The sequence below is a fragment of the Astatotilapia calliptera genome, chromosome 16 (genome assembly GCF_900246225.1).
Source record: "Astatotilapia calliptera chromosome 16, fAstCal1.2, whole genome shotgun sequence".
In the NCBI taxonomy this organism is placed as follows: Eukaryota; Metazoa; Chordata; class Actinopteri; order Cichliformes; family Cichlidae; genus Astatotilapia; species Astatotilapia calliptera.
The window spans coordinates 28,371,202-28,395,604 of record NC_039317.1 but is presented as its reverse complement, the minus strand read 5'-3'; the positions used below and the strand labels follow the sequence as shown (position 1 = coordinate 28,395,604).

At 41.6% G+C, this 24,403-nt stretch overlaps 1 protein-coding gene across 2 annotated transcripts in view; it reads right to left on the bottom strand.

The window, feature by feature from the left end:
• dpp10 (dipeptidyl peptidase like 10) overlaps positions 1–24,403 on the bottom strand; it is a 253,842-nt gene that overhangs the window by 134,768 nt on the left and 94,671 nt on the right. The window contains exon 1 of one of the 2 annotated variants that reach the window (XM_026143891.1): positions 14,956–15,487. The exons of the other annotated variant lie outside the window; for it this stretch is intronic. Within the exon in view, the coding sequence (XP_025999676.1) occupies positions 14,956–15,012 (57 nt within the window). The 5' untranslated portion in view covers positions 15,013–15,487. Of the gene's footprint in view, positions 1–14,955; positions 15,488–24,403 lie in introns of those variants that run through there. 2 annotated transcript variants of the gene reach the window in all.

Genomic DNA, 24,403 nt, shown 5'->3' with positions numbered 1-24,403 from the left:
GCTTGGAGATTTATAATATACTTTTATATTGTGTGAATTTTGCCAAAAGACATTTAATGTTCTTCCTGGCTAATTCTAATCACTGAAGTCAGTGATGCGCAAAAAGAGAGCAATGACTGATTTTATTAGACAAACAAAGGCCTGGAGAGGATTAAATGAAATGCATTCATCTGGATTAGAGCGCTATATTGGATAAATCTAAGCTCAAACCACCTATAGTACGTGAAGGACACAGGACAATAAAGCTAATTCTATTAATCACCTTTTGCTTTGAATTTTCCGCACACATTTAAATGCAATTTTTTTGTTCATTTACATGGTGGACACTAAAGCCTTTGTCAGTCCCCAGCAGTCAAATCTCCAATCTCAACACAATTAGACACAGCTGACTACATTCCTAGGCACATTACACTCCGGGCTGTGGATAAGACTCCAGCCATTTCCTCCCAATTCAGAAACAAAATCTCATTTATCAGGAGAAATAAAAATTGAAAGGAGAGCCTGAATTAAGCAGCAATAGGAAGAGAAGCTCGTCGACAAGGAGCTGAATGCGTCTGGAGCAGGCAGGAAATTGTCTCTTCGTGTGGTTGAAAAGTGGCACTGTGTGGTTTTTATACCTATAGGGTCACATTGGAGGATTCAGCAGGCACTGAGCTATAAAATTGCTAGTTGAGAGGGAATTAGTGGGGATGGAGGGGTGGAGAGGTGGAGAGGGAAGGACAGCACAGTTGGGAGTTGGATGAAGAGGTGTGCAGCGGCAACTGATTTGATGATCTCACCCTCAGTGATGTTTACAGTGGCTCTCGGCTTGGCGATTACGATGGCCAATGTCTTGACAACAGAATAAAAAGGGCAACGGCCCGCTTTGCCACACAAAGACAAAAATATCCCGTCACAATAAAAATAAAGACAATGCCTACAGTGGAATATAGCAATTACCCTTTTAGGGTATTTTTAATTAGCTTAAACGGTTATCATCATCCTTCCAGACCCTGGAACCATGTCTCTCTGCTGCCGTAAATGAAACCATTAACTACCTGTTGTCCTAAATGTAGAAAATCTTGAATATATATTTTAACATAATGCACAGCTGACTTAAAAAGTATAAAATACATTTTAATGTTTTCCATTGTGTGAAAATAGAACAGAGCCTAGAAAAGCCCAGACATTTTTCTGGCCCTTCCTGCCTAGGGTGTCTCTATGAACAGACTGGTCAGGTCACTGTTAGGACGACCCTCTGTGATCCTGTGGTTCAACAAACTCCAGCTTTATTGTCTCGGACTGCAGCTGTCAATGTTAGTCCGTGTTCTGGAAGGTGGAGGTTCATTTTGAACTGGAGCTCACTGAGACTGCAGAACAGAAGACAGAGCAGACAATGAAAGTGGTGTTTGTCTACAGGAGGAAAGCAGAGGCCACAAGTATACATGGTATTTGTTAATTAATTTAACCTCCTAAGACCCGAACTCTTCCACGACATGCATTTTTAATTTCTCTTTGATATTTGAGCATATTGGGGCCCGATGAATGTAAAAACAAAGAATTACCAGATTTCTTTTTTACCTTATTTTTGTTTTTAAGAAGAATGAGAGCCACATATGAGGATACTCGTTTAAAATTTTGATAGAACAGTAGCAGTATGATGTCCTCGTAAGTGGATATCAGGCCCATGTAGGGCAAAATTGAGTATTTTCATCTAAATAACCCAAAATATGATGTCCACATATGTGGACGCAGGTCCTAGGAGGTTAAAGAATCCTGGGCACACATCCTTTCACGCTCACACATATGTGCTGTGTATACACAATCCTCTACAGCTACAGATGCAATTCTATGGGAAGCACTGTGACCTGTTTAGGGTGTGGAACAACTATCAAGCATCCTACACAGCAAACAACATTGTCCTTCATTGTCTTGTCAAACAGCTCACGCAACCATATTTACCTATCAGGCATTGTTTGTCAGATTTCATAAAGGCTCCCTAAACTGAGTCGGTCCCCATAGACTGCAGCATTAAAATGTCCAACTTCAGAGCAGGAATAAGCATGTTTATAGTTAGCTTAGCTGTGGATCTCATCAGCTAATTGGAGTAATTGAAAGGGACCTTTTGATTGTTGGTGTTTTTTGGAGCATTTTTTATTAACATTATCTGCCCACTCAATTCATGTATGCACCTTGCTACTATTAGTCAGCATTTTAGCAACCTCTCATCCAGATATGGACACTTTTAAAGTAAAAGCCAAATGTGATGACACAACGCTAAAATTGATACTTCTAGATACGTCTGGTGGCAACACACGGTACCAGGGTAAGCTGCATTTTGGCAGTGTTATGACCCCAAAACACATAGCAAGAAAAAATAAAAGAATACAAATAATACACTTTGGGTTGCTGCTACACATTTATGGTGTGGGATAAGATTTAAAAAGATGTAAAACTTCCTGTGTTCGCAGTCCTTTATGAGGAGACCATGCTTTCAAAAGAACACCTACTAATAGCTAGTGTTACGAGTGAGTATCACTGTCTGATGGCCTGACTCTTTCTTCAGAGGTTCTGTTTTCTCACTTCCACTGTACATTATTTCTATCTGCACTGCAGAAAGAAAGCAGTCACAATTCATTCTCCCACACGAGGTCACTTTTTAAAGAAAAGTCTTTGTAGAATTAAAAAAGCTTTAAAGTCCATCCATCCATCCATCCATCCATCCATCCATCCATACAGGGGTGCAGTGTCACTTCATAGCACAAAGGTCTTTGGTTTGAATGGATGGGCCAGCTGAGTCCCTTGCATGAAGCTCCCTCTGGCTTCCTCTCACAGCCCAAACAGATGCTTGTTAGGTTAACGGGTGATTCTAAATTATCTGTAGGCGTGAATGATCATCTGTCTGTCTGTTGCAGTCCTGTGATTAACTGCCAACTTCTTCAAGGTGAACCCCTTCTCACCATCTAATGCTCCAAATGTCTCCAGCAGTGTTTGTGCTAAGTTTCACTTTATTTCCATCCATCCACTTTCTTAACCCCTTATTCAATCCAGAATCATGAGGGTTTTGGAGCTTATCCCAGCTGTCACAGGGCATCTGTGCATCCTCCACCAATGGACATCTTAATTTTAGAAACTACAGATTTCATAAAATAGCTTCTGAAGCAGAAAAATGCATTGCATCAGCAATCATTGTAGCTAATACTGGTTATACTGGTAATGCTGGTTGTTAATAAACACTATCCCCCCCACACCCCACCCCTGCCCACTCACCTTGCCAATCTGAGCCATGGTCTGAGTAACCCTCATCACCCAGGCCACTCACACACAGACTCTATACCCAGACCAAGTTCTTTGCACTACTTCCAATCACTTTGTTCTCCAGTGCGTGCATTTCTCTTGTTTTGTATACATTTCTCCTGTTGTTTTACTATTTATATTTTATTCCTGCACAGTTGGCGTGGAGCACCGATAACTTCTTTGTACACGTACAATGACAATAAACAGATATTCTATTCTATTACTTTCTAGCACAGTGGTTTAACATAAAGACCCGGTGTCTGTAATTGTCAACAAATCACAAGATCATCATCAGTCCCACAGAGTGTGAGCTCAGACTCAGCTGTTTCCTAGAACAGCTGTAGTTTTTAGCTAATTTTGCCCAAACTGGTGTGAGTAGTGCACTGTGGGGGGCTATGTTTCGCTACAGATTAATCCTGATTTAATGGTCTCATATTTACAGCAGCAGCACGGTGAGCTATAGTGCCCATGTTAATCATAATGAATAAACACATCACCCAGTACAACAGTGAGGCACGCTGATGTGGTTTTAATAGGAAAAAGATGTATCAGACTCTGGAGACTCACATATGCACACACACTTGCTATTGTATTACAGTCACTGTTGTTTTCGATGTTCCATATAGGGTTTATGAACAGCAAGCGAGTTCCCCGCCTCGAATAACACCATTTAACTTCAAAGACAACTACGTGATATGACTGCAGTTAATTGCATCTTTGGATGTCGGTGACATCTTGAATCATGAAATGGCAGCTTGAAAAACAAGCCAAAAAAAAGAGTGTGACAGATGTCTGTCTGAGTAAGTGAGCTGTGAAAACTCCAAGGTTGACAGAAAAAAATGTTTGTGACTTACTGTAGCTCGCTATCAAGGTTAGTACAAGATTTCTCGACAGGAATCTATGGCAGAGAATGGATTTACAGTACTGCTGTGTATTTTAGCAGACTTCACAAACTGAGATTTACTCTTTAAGTCTGTGGATGGTTCGATGAATTAACACAGCATGCTCAGTGTTTAAGGGTTCGGTATGGTTACAGTTTGTGGTGGCGTCTAAATCCGTGCAGAAAGGAAGAACTGATGTGCATTTTAGGTAAGCCAAGCAAAGCCCTAACCAGTGATTTTTTAATCTAGTGTGTGTGTGTGTGTGTGTGTGTGTGTGTGTGTGTGTGTGTGTGTGTGTGTGTGTGTGTGTGTGTGTGTGAGAGAGAGAGAGACCGTGTATGTGTGTGTGGCTTTAATTGTGTTGTTTTTCTTCTCTCGAGTTAATTACTGTGACAAAGGTGAAAGTCACTCTCCATAAAATTCTGTGTTTCAGCTACGGGTGTCACGATTATTATGTATTGACGGTAACTGTGATATTTAGAAATGAAATATTGATAATGTGTCAGTACTGCTCATATGATAATATTGAGTGAGCTTTTTTGTTTTTTGATACTTTTTTAGGGAGGTGCAAGCTGGCATGAAAGAAAACAGGTGCACTTGATTTATAATAACAAAAGACAAAGGTCAGAAAAAAAAAAGAAGCAATCATTTCATCCTGATAATAAAATGTCCTGAATTACCCATCACTATAAACTTAATGGACTCCTCTCTATTAAAACATGAACAACAAAAAAAGAACAATAAATTTACAGTGAGTCAGAAGACAGAGGAATCGGCACAGTTGCAGGACTGGGAGCATTTATCAGGTTTTTTTCGACTGCTGCTTGGAGCTTGAACTTCTTGTACTGAAATCTGTTGTTTTCTAAAACAGCTGCAGAGATCGGTTTTTCACAACAATGTTAGCATGACTCAATAGCCACAAAATACAGCGGGTTGAAATAAACTGAAAATCTTTCTTTTAGTCGTTTAGAGTTCTGCTTCTGTTACAAAATGTCACATCAACCACATGTGACACCCTTTACCTGGTCTTAGTGTTCACTGCACTTCACACTGTACAGGTCTGTACACTTTCCTCTCATCCATGTTCAGTGAACATACAACGGAGAGTTGATAAATAGATGCAGTGGTCTATCTATGTATCAGTAGAGTGCTATCAATATCACCGGCCTTTCAGATGAGGCTTTGATTATCTTGCCCAGAGAGTGAAATCGATCTGCGACTGCCCTCAGTGCTTACTATAAGTCCTGGAAGTGCAGAAAACCTTGTTTGCCAGAAAATACTCCTGCACTTCATCTGAGCTGGGCTGATGAACTATTGCTGAGGAAAAAGCCCGACAGGAGCCAGCCAGTCAATATTAATGAGAACAAAATTAAGGAAGGAATCTAAAATTAATTTCTGTAGTTTGGTGTTAAAAAGAAATGAGACTGCTGGAATGTTTGACAGCGTTCGACAACGGATGATCTGATATCCTCGTGTTGGTGTTGTTCCCAGACCATCATGAAAATGTTGTTCCAGGTTCAACATTGCAAGTGACCAATCACATTGTTGTGACGTTATTCCTTTGCGCCCCAAGCCATTCGTGCATTTATGAAATTCCAATGTTGCAAGGACAATATCAATTCTGCTTACTGTTTATTAAAGGGTTACGGTTAGGCTTAGGGTCAGGGTCCGTTGATCGGCGGACAGAGGCGGTTTCACGCAGCTTAAGTACAGTTTTTTGTTTTACGCCGGTTTTTCCCGAAGTCGCAAAGGTATGACGTCACAACATTCTGATTGGTCATTTGCAATGTTGATCCTGGAACAACATTTAGTATGATGATCTGGGAACAACACCAACACGAGGATATCAGATCAACCTTCGACAACATCCGCAGATAGCCAAGTCCAGGTTGACACAAAGGCTTCCTGCACTGGTGACAACTGCTCTCAGACATGACAACACAAAGTAGAAAGATAAGGTTCTGCTAACAGCCCAGCTTCACTTTCTCATGCAAATATTTCAACATCAGGCACTGGCTGATCATCTCTTCTTGATGTGTACCCTTCGTATTGTGGCTTTGCAATATGTCACTCATGTTGCACACAGGAAAATTTCTAAACAATGACGTATCAACTATGTGGCCTAAAGCCTCAGTCACATACAGTGGGGCAAAAAAGTTTTTAGTCAGCCACCGATTGTGCAAGTTCCCCCAATTAAAATGATGACAGAGGTCAGTAATTTGCACCAGAGGTACACTTCAACTGTGAGAGACAGAATGTGAAAAAAAAATCCATGAATTCACATGGTAGGATTTGTAAAGAATTTATTCGTAAATCAGGGTGGAAAATAAGTATTTGGTCACCTCAAACAAGGAAAACCTCTGGCTCTCACAGACCTGTAACATCTTCTGTAAGAAGCTTTTCTGTCCCCCACTCGTTACCTGTATGAATGGCACCTGTTTGAACTCATCATCTGTATAAAAGACACCTGTCCACAGCCTCAAACAGTCAGACTCCAAACTCCACCATGGCCAAGACCAAAGAGCTTTTGAAGGACACCAGGAAAAGTATTGTAGACCTGCACCAGACTGGGAAGAGTGAATCTACAATAGGCAAGCAGCTTGGTGTGAAAAAATCAACTGTGGGAGCAATCATCAGAAAATGGAAGACATACAAGACCACTGATAATCTCCCTCGATCTGGGGCTCCACGCAAGATCTCATCCCGTGGGGTCAAAATGATCATGAGAACGGTGAGCAAAGATCCCAGAACCACACGGGGGGACCTGGTGAATGACCTGCAGAGAGCTGGGACCAAAGTAACAAAGGTCACCATCAGTAACACACTACAACGGCAGGGAATCAAATCCCGCAGTGCCAGACGTGTTCCGCTGCTGAAGCCAGTGCATGTCCAGGCCCGTCTGAAGTTTGCCAGAGAGCACATGGATGATACAGCAGAGGATTGGGAGAATGTCATGTGGTCAGATGAAACCAAAATAGAACTTTTTGGTATAAACTCAACTCGTCGTGTTTGGAGGAAGAAGAATACTGAGTTGCATCCCAAGAACACCATACCTACTGTGAAGCATGGGGGTGGAAACATCATGCTATGGGGCTGTTTTTCTGCCAAGGGGACAGGACGACTGATCCGTGTTAAGGACAGAATGAATGGGGCCATGTATCGTGAGATTTTGAGCCAAAACCTCCTTCCATCAGTGAGAACTTTGAAGATGAAACGAGGCTGGGTCTTCCAACATGACAATGATCCAAAACACATCGCCCGGGCAACAAAGGAGTGGCTCCGTAAGAAGCATTTGAAAGTCCTGGAGTGGCCTAGCCAGTCTCCAGACCTCAACCCCATAGAAAATCTGTGGCGGGAGTTGAAAGTCCGTGTTGCTCGGCGACAGCCCCAAAACATCACTGCTCTCGAGAAGATCTGCATGGAGGAATGGGCCAAAATACCAGCTACTGTGTGTGCAAACCTGGTAAAGACCTATAGTAAACGTTTGACCTCTGTTATTGCCAACAAAGGTTATGTTACAAAGTATTGAGTTGTATTTATGTTATTGACCAAATACTTATTTTCCACCCTGATTTACGAATAAATTCTTTACAAATCCTACCATGTGGATTCATGGATTTTTTTTCACATTCTGTCTCTCACAGTTGAAGTGTACCTCTGGTGCAAATTACTGACCTCTGTCATCATTTTAGGTGGGGGAACTTGCACAATCGGTGGCTGATTAAATACTTTTTTGCCCCACTGTAGGTCTAGAAACTGTTTGGTGACCCCTAGCAACTTCTGATCACTTGAGATAAATATATATTCCACAAGCAGGTTGCTGTATTTTGTCAAATGAAATCAGTTGCACAGGTGTTGCTAGTTTATACAGAAGATGGCAACTTATCAGCAGATACTTGCAGGTGTCGTGAAACTGTGAAATGTGCAATGCGTTCAAGTAACAAATTTCAAAAGGTACTAGTTTTACTTTACTTACATTTTGGTGTTGCACTATCATTTGGCAAGTATTTTGCATGGAAGATGTCTGCAAAAACTCACAAAAAGATCGCGGCCGTTGCAACCGTCTAGCTACCAAAGCAATCGCAAGAAAGTTTTCTCTGCAATATATACCTCTTTACAATCAGTCGCTCTTTATCAATCATTCAGTCTGGGATTGCAAATCTTTCCCAGCAAGTGATTGTTACCAGGTGGCTGCTGACTGGTCTCGAGACCTGTGTGACTAGAGCCAGAGTAAAACAAGTTCAAGTATCTCCCTTATGTATGTTGCTTCATTTATTACTAACACATTAAATTGGAGGTATCTCCAGTTTCAGTTATGTAGCCTAACTTGACATATATAAAACATTCCAGCTTATGAGAGAGGAAAAGGGACTCAGATGTGTGACCTGTGCTCTGGAGTCCACTTCTTATCACACTGAGCCAGCTGACTAAAACAGTGAAAAAGGGGATATAGCGCTTGACTCCAGACAAGAAATGTAACCAGGCAAAAGACAAAGAGATACAATTTCCACAATGTAGACTCTTGAGTTTGTCTTCTTTATGGCAACAATTTAAACAACAATCCTTGCTTTGTAAGAAACAGTCTGACGTGACCACTGTTGTCTGTGGAAATGCCAAAATCAGCTAACATCTGCTCACCTACAGTGCAGTTTTTGCCATCATTCCATGATATTTAAACCATGTTTGCTGGGAGAGAATACGCAAGAAAGAAAGAGTTTGCATGAGAGAGTGTGCGTCTCCCAGGACATTTGTTGTTGTAATTACTTCTTTTGGTACCTCTGTTGTTCAGAAGACAATCCTCTGGTTCACTCTCAAGTGAGATTGGTCCACATGCCCAGCACCACAATTATGGTTTGAGCAGCTCAGGCAAATTTACTGCATCTCAATTAGAGCGGAGAAAAAGTTGCCTGGGGTGATTTTAAAATTTTAGGGCTTTTTTAAGCCAGTGAAGAAAAAACACACATCTACATCCAACACTGCATTCAATAAAATATCAGGTATTAGTGGTGACTGAGATGTGTGCTTTACCTGCAACTACCCATTCACTCACAAGCTACCCTGTTATCACACACACAAGTAGAAGGTCTGACTGTTTCCTCTTCCTAATTCCTGCTATCTCGGGTTCGACTGCAGCCTGTCCCCTTGTCTGTGTCACAACTGATGACTCAAACTCTGTAATTGCCTTTTAATCCTTTCGAGGATGGAACATGTGTCAGCTTCAGCTAATTCAGGGCACCGGTCGCCTCGGGATACAGAGACAAGCTTATGACAGGAAGGTGGTGAGTGTAAGTCAGCACACAGGCTGGGACACTTTGCAGTGCTTCTGATTATGCAATGTTCAAAAAATAGCAGCTCTTCCTCTCTGTCCATTCGATTTGAGATTGAACAGCATGTGCTGAATGCAAATTCAGCCCAAAAGATGGAAAAATGTGATGCAAAACTCAAGCACTGCCAGCCAACCTGACGCCAACCCAATGCAGAAATGGGCTGAACATTTATTTACCCATTTATATAATTGATATTTATATACCCATTTATACAAAATGATATCTTGCATTCAAATCATATTAACAATAAACCTAATTTAGCAGCATCTTTCAGTCTCTTCTCCCAATATTCTGTTTTGTTATGCCTTTTTTCCCTTTTGTTGAATCCATTTAATTTACCCACAAAGACAAAAATAAGATAATCCAAAGTCAACATTTAACAGTAACTAAATATTTGGTTTTGCTTATATTTTCACATATTTTATTTTATATATCTGATACAAACATTATTTCTCTCAACATAAGGCCGCACCTTGGAAGCCCAAAGGTTAACACGCATACTTTATAACCCCACAGGAAGCAGACCTTTGCTTGTCTGTGTAGGTTCTCAGTCATCCAGTCATGGCAGTCTAAGGAGCTTAGAAAGAAAACGACTGGACTTCTTTAAATTTTGTGAAGATGTTTCACCTCGCATCCAAGAGACTTCTTCCTTTCTGGGCACCGGTGACCTCAGGAACTGATGAAGCCTCTCTCCAAGCTCCTTAGATCACCTTTGTTTTATTTTTTTCTCTGCAGTTATTATCACATAAGAGGCAAATAAAAAAGTGAATTTTCACTAATGTTGGTGCTACATGTGACACTTGATGAGTCAGATAGGAATGTCATTCCAAGGAAAAACACCATTAGTTGCATTGGTTCATAGGTTATCCAAACATGATGCACAAGTTTTATGGTAAAAGTGAGACGAATGTCACTCCTTGGTTGTCACGTATGAGCGCTTGTGAAGAATTCCTTCTTATTACAGTTTTTCAGGGTGAAAGGGCAAATTATAAGTAGCACAAAGAAAAAAAGCAAAGTCGCTGATGCAAAAGCATTCCTTCTGCAAATCTCTGTAACAAAATTATCTTTATGGGAGGCTAAAAATTAGCTGGACACTAAGCAGTAAATGAAAAACTTCTGTTTGCAGACAAAGTTTTTTTCTGTGAGTTCATCATTATTCAAAACTAACAGTGTTTTCACATTATCGTTGCTATAAGTCATAGCAATTGATAAAAAACTGTCCCTTTCCTCACACTCCTGAACATACTAACACATCTTCTTTTCACTTCATTTCATCTCACACATCATCATCTTCCACGTGATCCTCTTTAAATCCATTTGTCATTTACACAACCGGCCCTGTCTTCTCACCTTCCCCCTCTTCTTTGCCTCCTTCACATTTCCTTTTCTTTGTCCACCTATGCTCACGAGTTCCCTTGCAACCTGTTCTTTTTTGTTCTTCCCTCTCTCAGTAACTGTCTCTGAGGCCACTGAAGCAGCAGCAGCAGTGTCCAGGACATTTTCTCCATTAGTGTGAATTACAGTTTCCCGGGCCACCGGATCACAGCATGTGCAAGCACACCTCTTAATCACAATAGGGTAGGCATCCTTTTCTCCTAACGCTCGCCTCTAGTCCCAGTCACAGACAGCAACGGCTCCATTAACAAAGCCGAGGGGAACACTCTGTCTGGCCAGGTGCTGAGTCTATACACCCCACTGACTGCACAGAGTCTGAGCTGGCTACAGGGTCGCAATGAGAGGTCAACCTCTCAGTCAGCCTGTATTGTGTGTATGGTTAAAGGAGGCTGCACAGCGTGAGATCAGCCAATGTCAAATGAGTCAGTTTGTTCTAAGATTGCAGTGAAACTAAAGAGGGATTGGCCACACTGTATGGTTTCACTGCCAAGACTGCTCCACTGCTCCCGTTCACAGTTGGCTGACTGCATGTATTCTCTTTAAAGCAAAGCAAAAATAGTTAAGATGTTCTGCCTATAACGCTTTTTATGACTATCAAGGTCAATCACTAAAAACATTTATTTATACAGTCATTATAGTCAGTGTATCATGTGCACCTGAACAAATCATCAGTCCAGAACATAAAATGATCACCATAGGACAAACGATTTCCAGTGTATAAGCTGCCAGTCTTTGAAACAGCACACAGAGGAAAAACACATAAAAATGAAGAAAAACAGAGTTGTCTCAAATCCCAGTGAACTGCTTTGTTTTCGGTCTTAACAGTCAGCATAAGAACGGCTCGTCACAACAGCACATAATGGCTTAGAGAGCCAGCATATCAGTCAGCATCTTAAAACACTTTAGTCCAGACCAAAGAATTTTGGTGGGCACAAATACCCATAAGGGGGGTCCTTCAGGAGTTGAATACCTTCTTTTTTTTTCTTTTTTGCATTTGAGCTGCTAATAGGAACTCTGATCAGATATAACAGCCAGCCAGTCGCTAATAATTCAATGTCACCTCATGTTTTACTTTCTTCCAATCCTGCTTTCATTTTCTCTCTGTGTTGCTTCACTGTGGCTTTGCAAGCTGAAAGGAATTGCAAGCTAATACTTTTCTGATGAGTGAAAAATCACATGCATAGTGCTTCTCTCATTGGCTACGGGCTCAGTAAAGCCTTCCCTTGATTCATTTCCCTGTGTTTTGTTCCAGTGTTAATGAAAATGCTAAAAGCTGCAGTGTACATTGCTAATTTTGGACTGGTCACAGTACACCTATGTCATGCTTATGACGGGAAAGTAATTACTCTAAGGGAATAATAAAAATGGAGTTCTAAGAACTAAAAAAATGTCTCTTGTTTCAGCTGTGTTGACACAGAAGTAGGAGGGGGCAAACTCTAACAGTTACCAGGAATAGCAGAAGGTCCTGCAGTCTGAAATTTAGTTGTAGCCCATTCTCCTTAAAATGGGGAAGAACAGAATGAGTTATATTGTTTCATTTTGGGGGTTTTGTTTGTTTGTTTCTTCATGCACACATTCTCCTTTTTGAAAACCTGATTCCTACATTAATGTTAACAGCATTGGAAAGCATTTGAGAAAATTCATAGAATTTAAGCCAAAGCCAAAACCACTCTAAAGTCAGCTTTATTATTTGCATTTTATCACATACACTAAGTTGGAGTCTGTAACAGGGACAATAGTTGCTACTACCTACACACACCAATAACCATACATCAGAATGACTAGCTGGATTATTAACATGCCAAGAACTATAATATATATCCACTTTATTGTAGGAGAAACCGAAATCTGTCAGAATCCTTTAAAAGCGACTATGTGTCCTTGGAAACAACAAAAAATCGACACATCAGTCATGTCTGTGAAAACACACATGAAGAATGAGATGATGTCTTTTCCCAGGTATTTTTTTTCTTCATGTATCTGAATTTTGAAAACTTTTATTTGGCTTTTTGCACAGATGGATATTTAAGAGAAGGGTCAGATTTTTGGTTATATAGGTATTTTTGTGGTTCTTGCAAATTGCTGCAAATTGTTGGATGATGGAGGAAAAAAAAACAAGCTGGCTGCCATCCTTCTGGACAAAATAATAGATATCTTAAAAAAGCAAGTGAAAAGCTGGAGAGTTTTATGGATTTGCGTCACACAGTTCCCACCAGTGTTATTTGTGTGGCTAGTTGTGGGGTTTTTTTCTTTTACTTTTTTCTCTTTTTTTGTCAGAATGACAAAACCACAAAAAAGAAAGAGAAAAAAAGGCTTTTAATGCAACAACAATGGACTCAACTGTGGTAAAGAGAGGCAGAGTATGAAAAGAGAATTGCCGGTCCTCCACTTTGCATTTAAAAAACAGCTTAGGGCCCACTTTTCTCCTTCACCCATTATTTAGAGACACCTTCGTCTTTTCCCCTTTTGTAATTCTCTCAGCATCTTCATGCAACTTTGATGAAGATTTACCCTGTTAAGAGCCTGCCAAAGAGCTATACATACTCACTGTGGGTTGACAGTGCCTGGGACAGTAATAGCTTTGGCTCAGCTAAGGCACTACTCTCACCCCCAATGCTTGCAAACATGACGCCGGCCTGCTGCACAAATCTTATGCAATAGCTCCCAACACAAAGTGCTCGAAAAACTCACAGAGTGTTTTCAAACTGTCTTCACTTCACTGACATTTTTGCTCACAATACCATCACCTGACTTTGTGATTCTTACACACTTATATATCTTCATGCTGTTGCTGCTTTGAAGTCACCACTATGTTACTGAATGCTTTTAAACACGCCAGAAATGCCTTCATAAAAGCACCAACACAGTCAGCTTGCCTGCAGGCTTAACAACTTCTGGCATTTATGAACATATGGTACACAATATCATCCCTAATCAAATGAGTAGTCAGTGCTCACACATGAAATCAACAACATGACTTTGAATTAGCCTGAGAGCCCTACTGAGTAGTATCCACTGCGCTTTAAGTATAGAGGATGGAGCAAAGAAAACTGTGAGCTGTCATACTTCACCAACATCTCATGAGGCCTTCTAATATTTCAGGCACAGAAACTCAATTATGAGGCCGAGGTTTTGATTTCTTAGAATAATAGGACTACATGACTGAATTCAATTAAGAGCACCCAGAATATATTTGGACCTCTCAGAGGAAAGCCCGGGGTGAAACAGATGGAATTTGCATCATTCATAGAACTGTTCATTTGTTTTAATTGAAAAGCAAACTGATGGATGAATGGAAAACTGATGGTGATCATTAATTGCAGCTGATTTAGCCTCAGCGGTTTGGCGCAAACCCACGTGCGTGGTTGTCAAGTTGCAGTCTTGATCTTATTGCCCTGAAAAAAAAAAAGCATTGCAGTGCGCAACGCCACCTGTGTGAAGGTGCCAAACCGAGAACGTTTAACCCCTGCAGGCTAATGAGCTGATGAGAACATCAGGTAGAGCTGATGAGAACATCAGGTAGAGCTGATGTGCGTCTTGCAGATAGAAAAATAAGCACATTGCGCTCTTTTCCCCACCCTTATAAAGTGATTTTTCCAGGACTGTTCTCTTTCAAGGTGTCGGGGGCAGCTGACAGGAGGCAACGGCTGAATTACAATGCGCCCAAGCTGCAGTGCTCCTCTCTCAATCTCTCCCCCTTCACTGACAGCGCGTGTGCCCACGGCGTTCAAGCTTTCTGTGACCCAGTCCTGACAGTTGACAATAAGCTCCGCGCACAGCTGGCGACGACACGATTAATTCGACGCTGCTACGTGCAGCACCCAACTTGAATGAGCCCCTTCGCACTGGAGCCACAGCCTCATTATCTGCACAGAAAGCTGATGCTGCTTGATAGGGGGAGCCGATCGGCCACTGAATTTTTACACATTTCACTTAGTGGATGTGGCCACAGCGGTGGCCTCTCAGCAGACCTTAAACCCTAAAGCTAGAACGGGCTGCGGAACAGGTTATCCCGCAGAGTTTAACATAAAGCACAAGGGTAAAGTGGAAGTCAAAAGAAAAAGCCAGTTGCCCACCTCATCCTGCTGCGGTTGATTCTGTCTCTGATTCGGCTGCTCCTTGGTAGCTGTCATTGTAAAACTCCTCGGAAGGGAAAACTTGGTCGAATCCCAAAGAAAAGCGGACAGAATCCCGTTTTCGGCGCAAAATAAGTCTGATGAGAGAGGCGGGGAGGGCAAGGCGCCGTCTTGTCAACTGCGGAATCTTAAACAGGAGTGGTGGAGCGAAGGGACGAATCCGTCACGATTGAATATGTGCGAGGTCTTGGCGAGCGTGTGACGAGAAGCCAACGCAGCCCTGTGCGTTCACATCAACCCCCCTCCGGGAAAAGGGAGGAGAGTTTCGGACACGCTCGTTTGCTGAAGCGAGAAAGACGGAGTGTTCTCACATTTTACCAGCCTGACACTTCTCCGGGGTGTCTGGCCTCTCTCCCTGTCTACTCTCAGTGATGTTGGTATTTTGGAGGATATAGCCCAAGACGGAATGGAGGAGGGGAAGGAGGAGGGGAGTGTTCAAGTGGTCTTGTGATGGTTTCCGGGGAGGGATGCTTTTGCAGGACCCAAGTTTCAAAAAAAAAAAAAAAAAAAAAAAAAAAAGACAAAAAGACAGTGCGAGCTGTCTCGGCTGACGTGTTAGCATCATGTGCTGAAAGGTGCACACAGGAGCTGTCCGCGGTGCTGAAAGCCTTCCTCTTCTTTACTGTTGTGGGCGCGCGTAACACCGACCCACCTCTGCTTGTTATCGTGCGTTAAACACCGGCCATGGGCTCAGGGAGACGGCCGCTTTCCAGCCGCAGAAACCCGCTGCTTTTGTTATACGGGAGCCTTTCAGATGGCGGCGAGCGAGGAGCTTAAATGGTCAATAAAGGGAGGATTGAGCGTGGCTCACAAAAGCCTCGCCGCCGGTTGTTAAAATACGCGCAGGGCACGGAAACGATCGCGTCGGTGTTTGGAGTACTTAGCGGAGAAATGACACCTGTGAACCCGCCGCTATATCAAGCTCACCGCGGGGCTTATGAGAGAGCGAGGTCTGCTTCTGTGGTTAGACGCTCAACTTTATGGAAGCCGGGCAGGCAGAATGAGAGGCGGTGATATTAAGGCTCATATCGCTAACGCCTGCGCCAGACAAAGATCAATAGTTTATATCTGCGTTTGACTGTTGCTGAATTACTAAGCTTGTTAGGGATTGTGAGGTGAAATAACTCTCACGCACTCTGACATCTACCAGACTGCGGGCAATGGGTGGGAGGGAAGATGTCATGTGCTTCAGTACTGAAAGAAGTCTTTAATCAAACAAGTAATTTAAACAGGAATGTCAATCAAATATATCGACTAAAGCTATTAAGCATCAAGGCACAGGCTAAGAAAAGACGAGTAAGCTGTAAATCACTCCATTTCATCTTTAAAAGTGTTTAGATATTTTCCTGTTTTTTCTTGGTTTCAATCACAGTTAATAAGCTCGTGTGTGTGCGTGTGCGTGTGCGTGTGTGTGTGTGTGTGTGTGTGTGTGTGTGTGGCTGACTATTCCCCTTCCACCTACCACCATATGTTTTAGTTTGTGGCGATCTGAATAGTTTAGATCCCAAAACAATAACGGTGCTAAAAGTAGATATTTACCATAGGACCCTGGCTTCAGTCCATCTTCAGTGATTTTTATCAGCTGCTTTGAGGGGTTGATTTTTTTTTTAACCACACATACTTCTTCAAAGGCAATCAAACTTCACCTTTTTCTAGCATTTTGTGAATATTTTTTGTTTGTTGTTTCCATTTTTCACAGCTTTGATGTAAACTCAAAATTAAGCTCCAACAATGACGGAGACATGTGTGCATGGTGCTCTAATCATATCCCTGCTTTCACTCATTGACAGCTCGACATTCTCCAGGGACACGCCTCCAGATGTACAAGCATTCCTCTCAGACCTGCAGCAGTTTGAAACTGGCCCTGCATTACTGATTACCCTTCAAACTGTTTTCTATTCCACAGTTTCAAAAGAAAACTCACGGGAGACTAAAATGAATCACCAAAATGAATCAAAATATACTGATATATACTAAATACACTGCACTATACACTCCCCATTCTTTTTCCAAAAGAGATTCCTGCATTTGGTGTTTAAATGTTGTTGTTTTTTTAAGTCTTATTCTGATGTGATCGTGAAAGCCATCATCATTTTCATAAAATCATTTGGTGACCCGCCGTGGAAGAGTCTGTACTCAGATGTCTTTCATCTTTCATTTGTTATCCGTCTGTAGAACCGCAGAGATGATATCTCATTGGACAGGAGTGGAGTGGAATATAGCAGTGTTGAAAAAGTGGTCTGTTTGTATTATAATAAAGACACAAATCGATCTGCGTGCTCTATTTTGTGGACAGGAGTAATCAATCCACTTTGAAGTGGAAGTCAGTCCAAGTCAGCCTTCAGTTCCACATAGTGCAGCTACTGCAGCAATAGTATTAAGAGAAGCAAAATTGATCATTTACTTATCTTTTTTTCCTAAGAAAACAACAAAAACGTTCTGATATGTTTTTGTCTTATATAATGTAAACCCTATAGAGTGAAAATACATAAATAAAATTTCCACATTTAGATTTCTTTGTAAATTCTCTTGTTATCTCAAAAAGGTCTGGATTAACCTGTTGTTTTCCAGCTTTAAGCACGGCAGATCTGAACAGCACATCAATCAGTTTTCCTGTAGACTCCTGGTGGAGCATAGGTCCGCAACACCACGCCAGCGGACTCTGTTCTGGGAAGCAGGGAGCAGCACATATATGACCTCAAATTTTAAAAAATTAAATACATTTCTGGACAACAGAAATGTATTTAATTTAATGTCCTCTTGCCCCTGACTATTCCCCTTCCACCTACCACCATATGTTTTAGTTTGTGGCGATCTGAATAGTTTAGATCCCCAAACAATAACAGTGCTAAAAGTAGATTTAACATAGGACCCTGGCTTCAGTCCATCTTCACCGATAATGATTTTTATCAGCTGCTTTGAGGGGATGATTTTTTTTTACCACACACACTTCTTCAAAATGTCTTTACAATTTTAAACAGTTTGTTTTGAATTTAATTGTTTCCACATTCCAGGATAGTTCCACGTTTAGTGAAGACCCCAGAATTTTGAAAATGTTGGAAATGTTACATCCACTTATTCATAAGAATTGCCAGGAAGTTGGGTGAAAAATCACAGTCCAACACTAATTGTGAACTTGTGTCTTGAGCTTCAGTCCGTTCAGCTCTGCACTCTACACCAGCTGAAGCGGACTTTGTGGAAACACAGATTTCAACATTCACTTGAGAAACCATTCATAAAACACTGACAGTGTTGTTAATTGGCATTCCATTAGTACTGTTCTTATATTACAATCACATTTCTGACTGACAGACTGCTGATGAATCTGCTTATCTCAGTCAAAACATCAGCATCTTCTCCGGCTGATAAAGAGTTCAGGAAACAAGCCTGATACTTATGTGTACTGCTGGCTAACAAAGCCTAGGGGAGCAAACTTTACTCCCACCTCTAGTACCACAGACCTCCAAAAACAAATGGATGTGGAAACTGAAATCAGCTTGGTTACTAACGTAGGTTGTAAGCTAGCAACACTTGCAAAAGCTTACAATCCTGTACCACCCTCAAAAATACTAAAACTCCTAAAATGCTGTGTATAGTTCTTAATACAGACACATGAAGCCCACAATTATGAAAAAGCAAAAGCCTGACGGGGTGAATATTCCTAATTCAGGTTGATATGCTATGATTAGCAAATCCCTGCTCGGGGAGACGTTTAGCAATACTCATTTTCTTCCCTGTCACCACACATCTGTCCACTCAGGTTATTAGCTGGCAGGGAAAAACCCAAATGTCCTGGGGCCAGCCGTGGACTATTTTGGCCCCTGACATTCTGGAAGAGTTGCTTTCTAAGTGTAAAAGTCCAAACAGGGCATAGAATGTGGAATTTGCTTTTCAGAAAGAAGAACTTGGATTCACTTCCATCTCCAGCACAGTGACAACGCAGAGTAAATCCCCTGTCAAATATCTCAAGGAACTGGGAGAAATGCCAGCAGAAGACCTTCACACTCGCATCGAGGGCAGACTAAACATATCTCTCGCCCAAAACAGCGACGCTCAAATATTGACATGTTCTGTTTGAGCAGCTCTACCTTCAGAATGTCAGAGACGTGAAATTAATATGAAGTAAACATGCAGCGTAACAAACGTACAAACAGCGTCGGGCGGTCATCTGTGATGGTAGACAAAGGTTTCTGGGTCTGAAAAGAATTTGACATGATAATCATAAAATTAAAAAAAATCTGTTTCATGTTTTTTGTGGGTGTGTTGAGTGCATTAGTGGAGCTCACATTTGCATAAATTCCTCTTAACCTTTGCTTGCGTGTACCACTTTCTGAGGGAGACTAATGGAGTTTGCCTGTTTGGGAAGAGGGAGTGATGCACACATTGGATCTGCTTGGATGATGAATATATGCGATAACCTTTAGAAAATTGTTTAATTTAACAAGGTGATTAGCAACACAGGGGCACCACAGGGGACTGTCCTCTCCCCCTTCCTCTTCACCTCTACACCACAGACTTCAGCCACTGCACAGAACCTGCCATCTTCAGAAGTTTCTGATGACTCTGCGGTGGTTGGATGCATCAGCAGGGATGATGAGACAGAGTACGGGCTGTGGTCGACTCTTTGTCACGTGGTGTGAGCAGAATCATCTGCAGCTCAACGTGGCAAGACCAAGGAATGATCGTGGACTTCAGGAAGACCAGGAAACATTGACCCTGTTCAATCCAGGGGTCAGTGTGACATTGTGGAGACTATAAATACCTGGAGTACACATTGACAATAAACTGGACTGGCTAAAAACACCACAGCACTTTACAGGAAGGGCCAGAGTCGTCTCTATTTTTTGAGGCGACTGAGGTCCTTCAACATCTGCCAGAAAATGCTGAGGATTTTCTATGAGTCTGTTGTGGCCAGTGCGATCCTCTATGCTGTTGCATGCTGGGGGAGCAGGCTGAGGGTCGCAGATGCCAACAGACTTAATAAACTGATCCGTAAGGCCAGCAATGTTGTGGGGATGGAGCTGGACTCCCTCAAGGTGGTGTCGGAGAGGCGGATGCTGTCCAAGATAAAGACAATGTTGGATAACACCTCCCACCCACTCCATGACATGTTGGTCAGTCACAGGAGCTCGTTCAGTGAGAGACTGAGATTACCGAAAAGCACCACTGAACGACACAGGAAATCATTCCTGCCTGTGGCCATCTCCCTGTACAACGCATCCACTTAACACACTGTTTGCTGCTACAACTACACATGTTTCTTTTCCAAATATTTATTTATAAGTGACTTATGTATGTATGTATGTATATATATGTATAATGCTTTCTAGTTGCGTATTATCGAAGTCTAAGTTGGTTAAATGAGACTAAACAAGCTTGGATGTACCGATCTTTCAGGTAAAGGTTGGATCTAAGTTGGTTAGCCTCCATAAGCATCTTCAAAGTTTCTTTCAGCCTTAATACTATGAGTTTCTGACTTGGTTGGATGAGAGGATGAGATTGCATACCGCTGACTTCGAAACAGTAAATGAACACAGGATGGACACACTGCTTTTAAGGACAGGTTGCTGAGAAAGAATGAATTTTAAACCTGATGTGTTTGCATTTAGAAAACCAATGGAAAGATGCAAGCAGGGGCAATGTTTCCCAGAAACGACAGAGTGAGATTTCCTGTTTAGTTGTAAATAGCTTTTGGCTAATATTTATACAGTTTGAACTGGCTGTCGGCAGATCGAACTTCCTTAGACTTTACAATGCAGCATTTATCGATAAGTGAATTATTTTGTTTTTAGGGAAAATTAAAGTTTTAAGTTCAGTATAGCAACTCAGCAAACTGTTAAACTTTTGAGTGGTTTAATGCCTCACTTTACTGGAGTTATGTAGAGCTACAGTTTAGTGGAAACAGGTACATTGTGATATCACTAATCTGTGCAGTAATCTGAGAGACACCAGGGAGCTTATCTCCCACTTTTCAGAATATACCATATGTTGTTCACAAAGAAAAATATTATTTGTAATTAGTGCACATAAGCACCCTGTGAAAAGACAACAGTGTTACGTTTTACTACTTGTCTGCTTCATTATTCTTTCTTTTTTTTAAAAAAAATCTTAATATAAACACAGAACAGCCGTCACTGTATGTGACTGAATGACCATGGTTGCCTCAAATTAAAAGAATATTTAGGGAGGACTTTTGCCATTTCAGCCTCACAACACTGCTGTTCACTCTGTATCAACAAGCAAACTGACAGCTGGCTTGTAAATGGCAGTAGTGAAGCCACCAATAAATATACCGTGCACAAACTGGTGCAGAATAGGTGTTCAAATATGTTGAGATCTTATGACCTCATAACAGCGTATAAATCATTTTACAGCCTCCCTTTTATCCATTTTCTCACACTTGTCAGGGTCCAGGTCATGGAAGAGAAGTGTAAGCAGAGGTGCCTGGACCTCCCTCTTCAAAGACAGCTAAGAAACATAATCTCTCCTGGATGGTCTAGGTCTGCACGGTCTGCCCAGGGATCTCCACCCAGTTGGAGAAGCCTAAAACATCCCCACTGGTTTCCTTTAGATCTGGAGACACAGCAGCGCTACTGTGAGCTCTACCAGAATCACTGAGCTCCTAACCCTTTCTTTTCCACCTGAGAACTATGGCTTCAGACTTGGAGGAGCTAATTCTCATTACAGCTGTTTCATTTTCACTCTCATCAAACCATTTCAGTATTGTCATCCTGGAAGTGACCACTCAGGAGAGAAGTGCTTGATCGCAGATAAAGATGATCACACAGCAGACTGTTGTATTGATTTGCAGGGACATCTTTCCAAAGTATAACGAAGCCACCAGATTCTCTCACTGTGGATCTGGAATCTGTTGTCAGGAGTTCAGGTTTTTCTCCACTACAACATCAAATGTTTTTACGTTCAAAGTGATTTGCAAATAATCAATATAATAACATCACTGGTGACCCATCTAGGACTGGGGTTTCAGTTTGCTTAACATTTTTTAATTTACATAGATTTTCTGCTTGTTTGAAACATGCACATGTAAATGCTCTTAACAGAAAACAATTGTCTGTATTGTAATTGTAACACTAATTCACAAACAAGTAGCAGCCACAGTTCACCTTTTGGGCCGTCTGTGGCTATAAAATAATACTTCAACGAACTGATTTTAACATGGCATAACCAAAATAGATTTAACTGCACAGTATACATTAACACTGACACCTTAACTTCCCGAATGTTATCTAGAGTTATCAAAACTTTAAACATTTAAACCTTTAACATGCACAGACAAATATAAAGAAACTGCACGAAACTGAACTGAGCCGATCTGCATTGTGTCACTGATGACTTCCAGCACATTCTCAGCTGGATTCATGACACAGCTGAGTTACAGTTGCACTGATTGCAGTCAGATTGATGAGGGGATTTGAGTGTAATCTGTGCACTTCACAACAAGCGCTCACTTTTTTTTCCTTCCCCCATAAATGTGCTCATGCAGAAGCTTGGTCTGCAGAGGTTCTTTGGATGAATACCTCTCTTGGTGTCTTGCTTCTAACAACATGATGCACAGCACTGGGAGAATAAAGGCGGTGGCATTAAAGCTAAGCAGGCTAGGCTGAACTGCTAGCATGAAGATCAAAGTCTGTGCCTTAAAAGATCTAAGTTTGGAGTTTTGCTTGGGTATGTTTGATGTTTGTGTGTGTGTGTGTGTGTGTGTGTGTGTGTGTGTGTGTTTTTTTTGGGGGGGGGGGGGGGGGGGGGGTTGCAGTGAATTGTAATGGAAAAAAAAGTGACAAGATCAGTTTGTGAGAGATGGGCGAACATGTCACTCCAACAATGAAGAGTGAAAAACATCTCTGGATGTGCTGTAATTCTGTGTGGGAGTATATTATAATTGGAAACGTGACAACTGAATTTTAAGGTACCCAGAGTGTGAGAATGAAATACTTTATTTTAAACAACCCAGTACAGTTGTGGAGTGCCAGAGACAGAGTGTGTGGGTGTGGAGAGCAGAGGAAAGTGTGGAGGCGATGGAGAGGTGGGGACACAGAGAGGGAGGGAAAGAGAGCCCCTGGGGAGGTGTTTCGCCGAGGTGTCTGCTGTTGATAAAGTATTTATGACCCTGGGGCAATTTAGTGCAGACACTCAGGAACTCCACGCCACCTCACCACTGATGAAAGTTTCATGACCAAACTCCAGTGTCTGCTTCTGTGGCTTAGCCCCAGCAGCTCACATTCAGCACATCACATTATTACAGCAACAGCTGGCACTTCTGATGGGGAGCAATATCACCACTCTGACTCTCTAATAAATAGCAGTCAAGCTCTTCCTTGGTTGGTACTCTTCATGTACAATTCTTTAGTTTCTGCAATAAGCAGACATTTCCTTGTAATGCAAAGTCACTCAAAATGACAGATGCTAAAAAGAGTGATTTGTTTCTTCCTGAGGGTTTTTCCCTGTAATCTTGAGTGTAGGATTTGAGTTCTGCATTCAAAAGCAGAGGGAAGCTGTCGCTGCTGATAAAAGTGGGCAGTGTTGATAGAAAACAGGGATTTTATTTCCAAGCCATACTGCACACGTATTTCTTTGATCAGCTTTGGAAGCGGTGCAAGAAAATCCTGTATAATGACTATTATTACGAAGTAAATCAAGCTCAAAAACAAAGATATGTTTGAAATGTTGAGAGCAACCAAAGTGTAGGTTTGGTTTCAACCAGTAAAAACACAGATGCCATCGCACAAGGAAGAACTGGAACATACAGCCAGAGTCATGTAGCACCATGTTTAGCCACAATCCTGCAACAGATGCACTCAGAGGCCTGATCTTGGCGCCATAGGATTCAGTCTGGGATAACAAGCAAGTGAAGACAGAGTTCTCCAAACATTTTAGTCATATGTATTTCTGGCATTCTTTTTAATGACATTTTTTGACCTTGGATTTCACTGCGTATTTCTTATTGGTATTTTCTGTCAAGTGCCTTGATGCAAGGCATCCTGTTTTGTAGCTGCACCAAGCCAAACTGACTGATATCAGTAATCATGGAATTGATATTTTGCACACCCCATACCATCAGAGATCCAGGCTTATAGCTTGTAATGTAAAAAAAGATGATCGTGTGTATTTATGGATTAGTCATTCTTGAGATCTACACAGTCACTAAGCCAAACAGCAGCCTTTTCTCCATGTTTTCTTTCATATTTGAACAGCAATTTCAGTTTTTCAGACAATCTAAGATCAGAGCTACCAAATGACCACCAGTAGTCCCTTTGAAGTGACCATAAGAATAACACTGAAAAATACTTCCCAATAACTGCCCATGTGGAAGACATGGTGCATAATTTTTGCAATTAAAAAATGAATATCAGGGTTATTTAGTTTATTG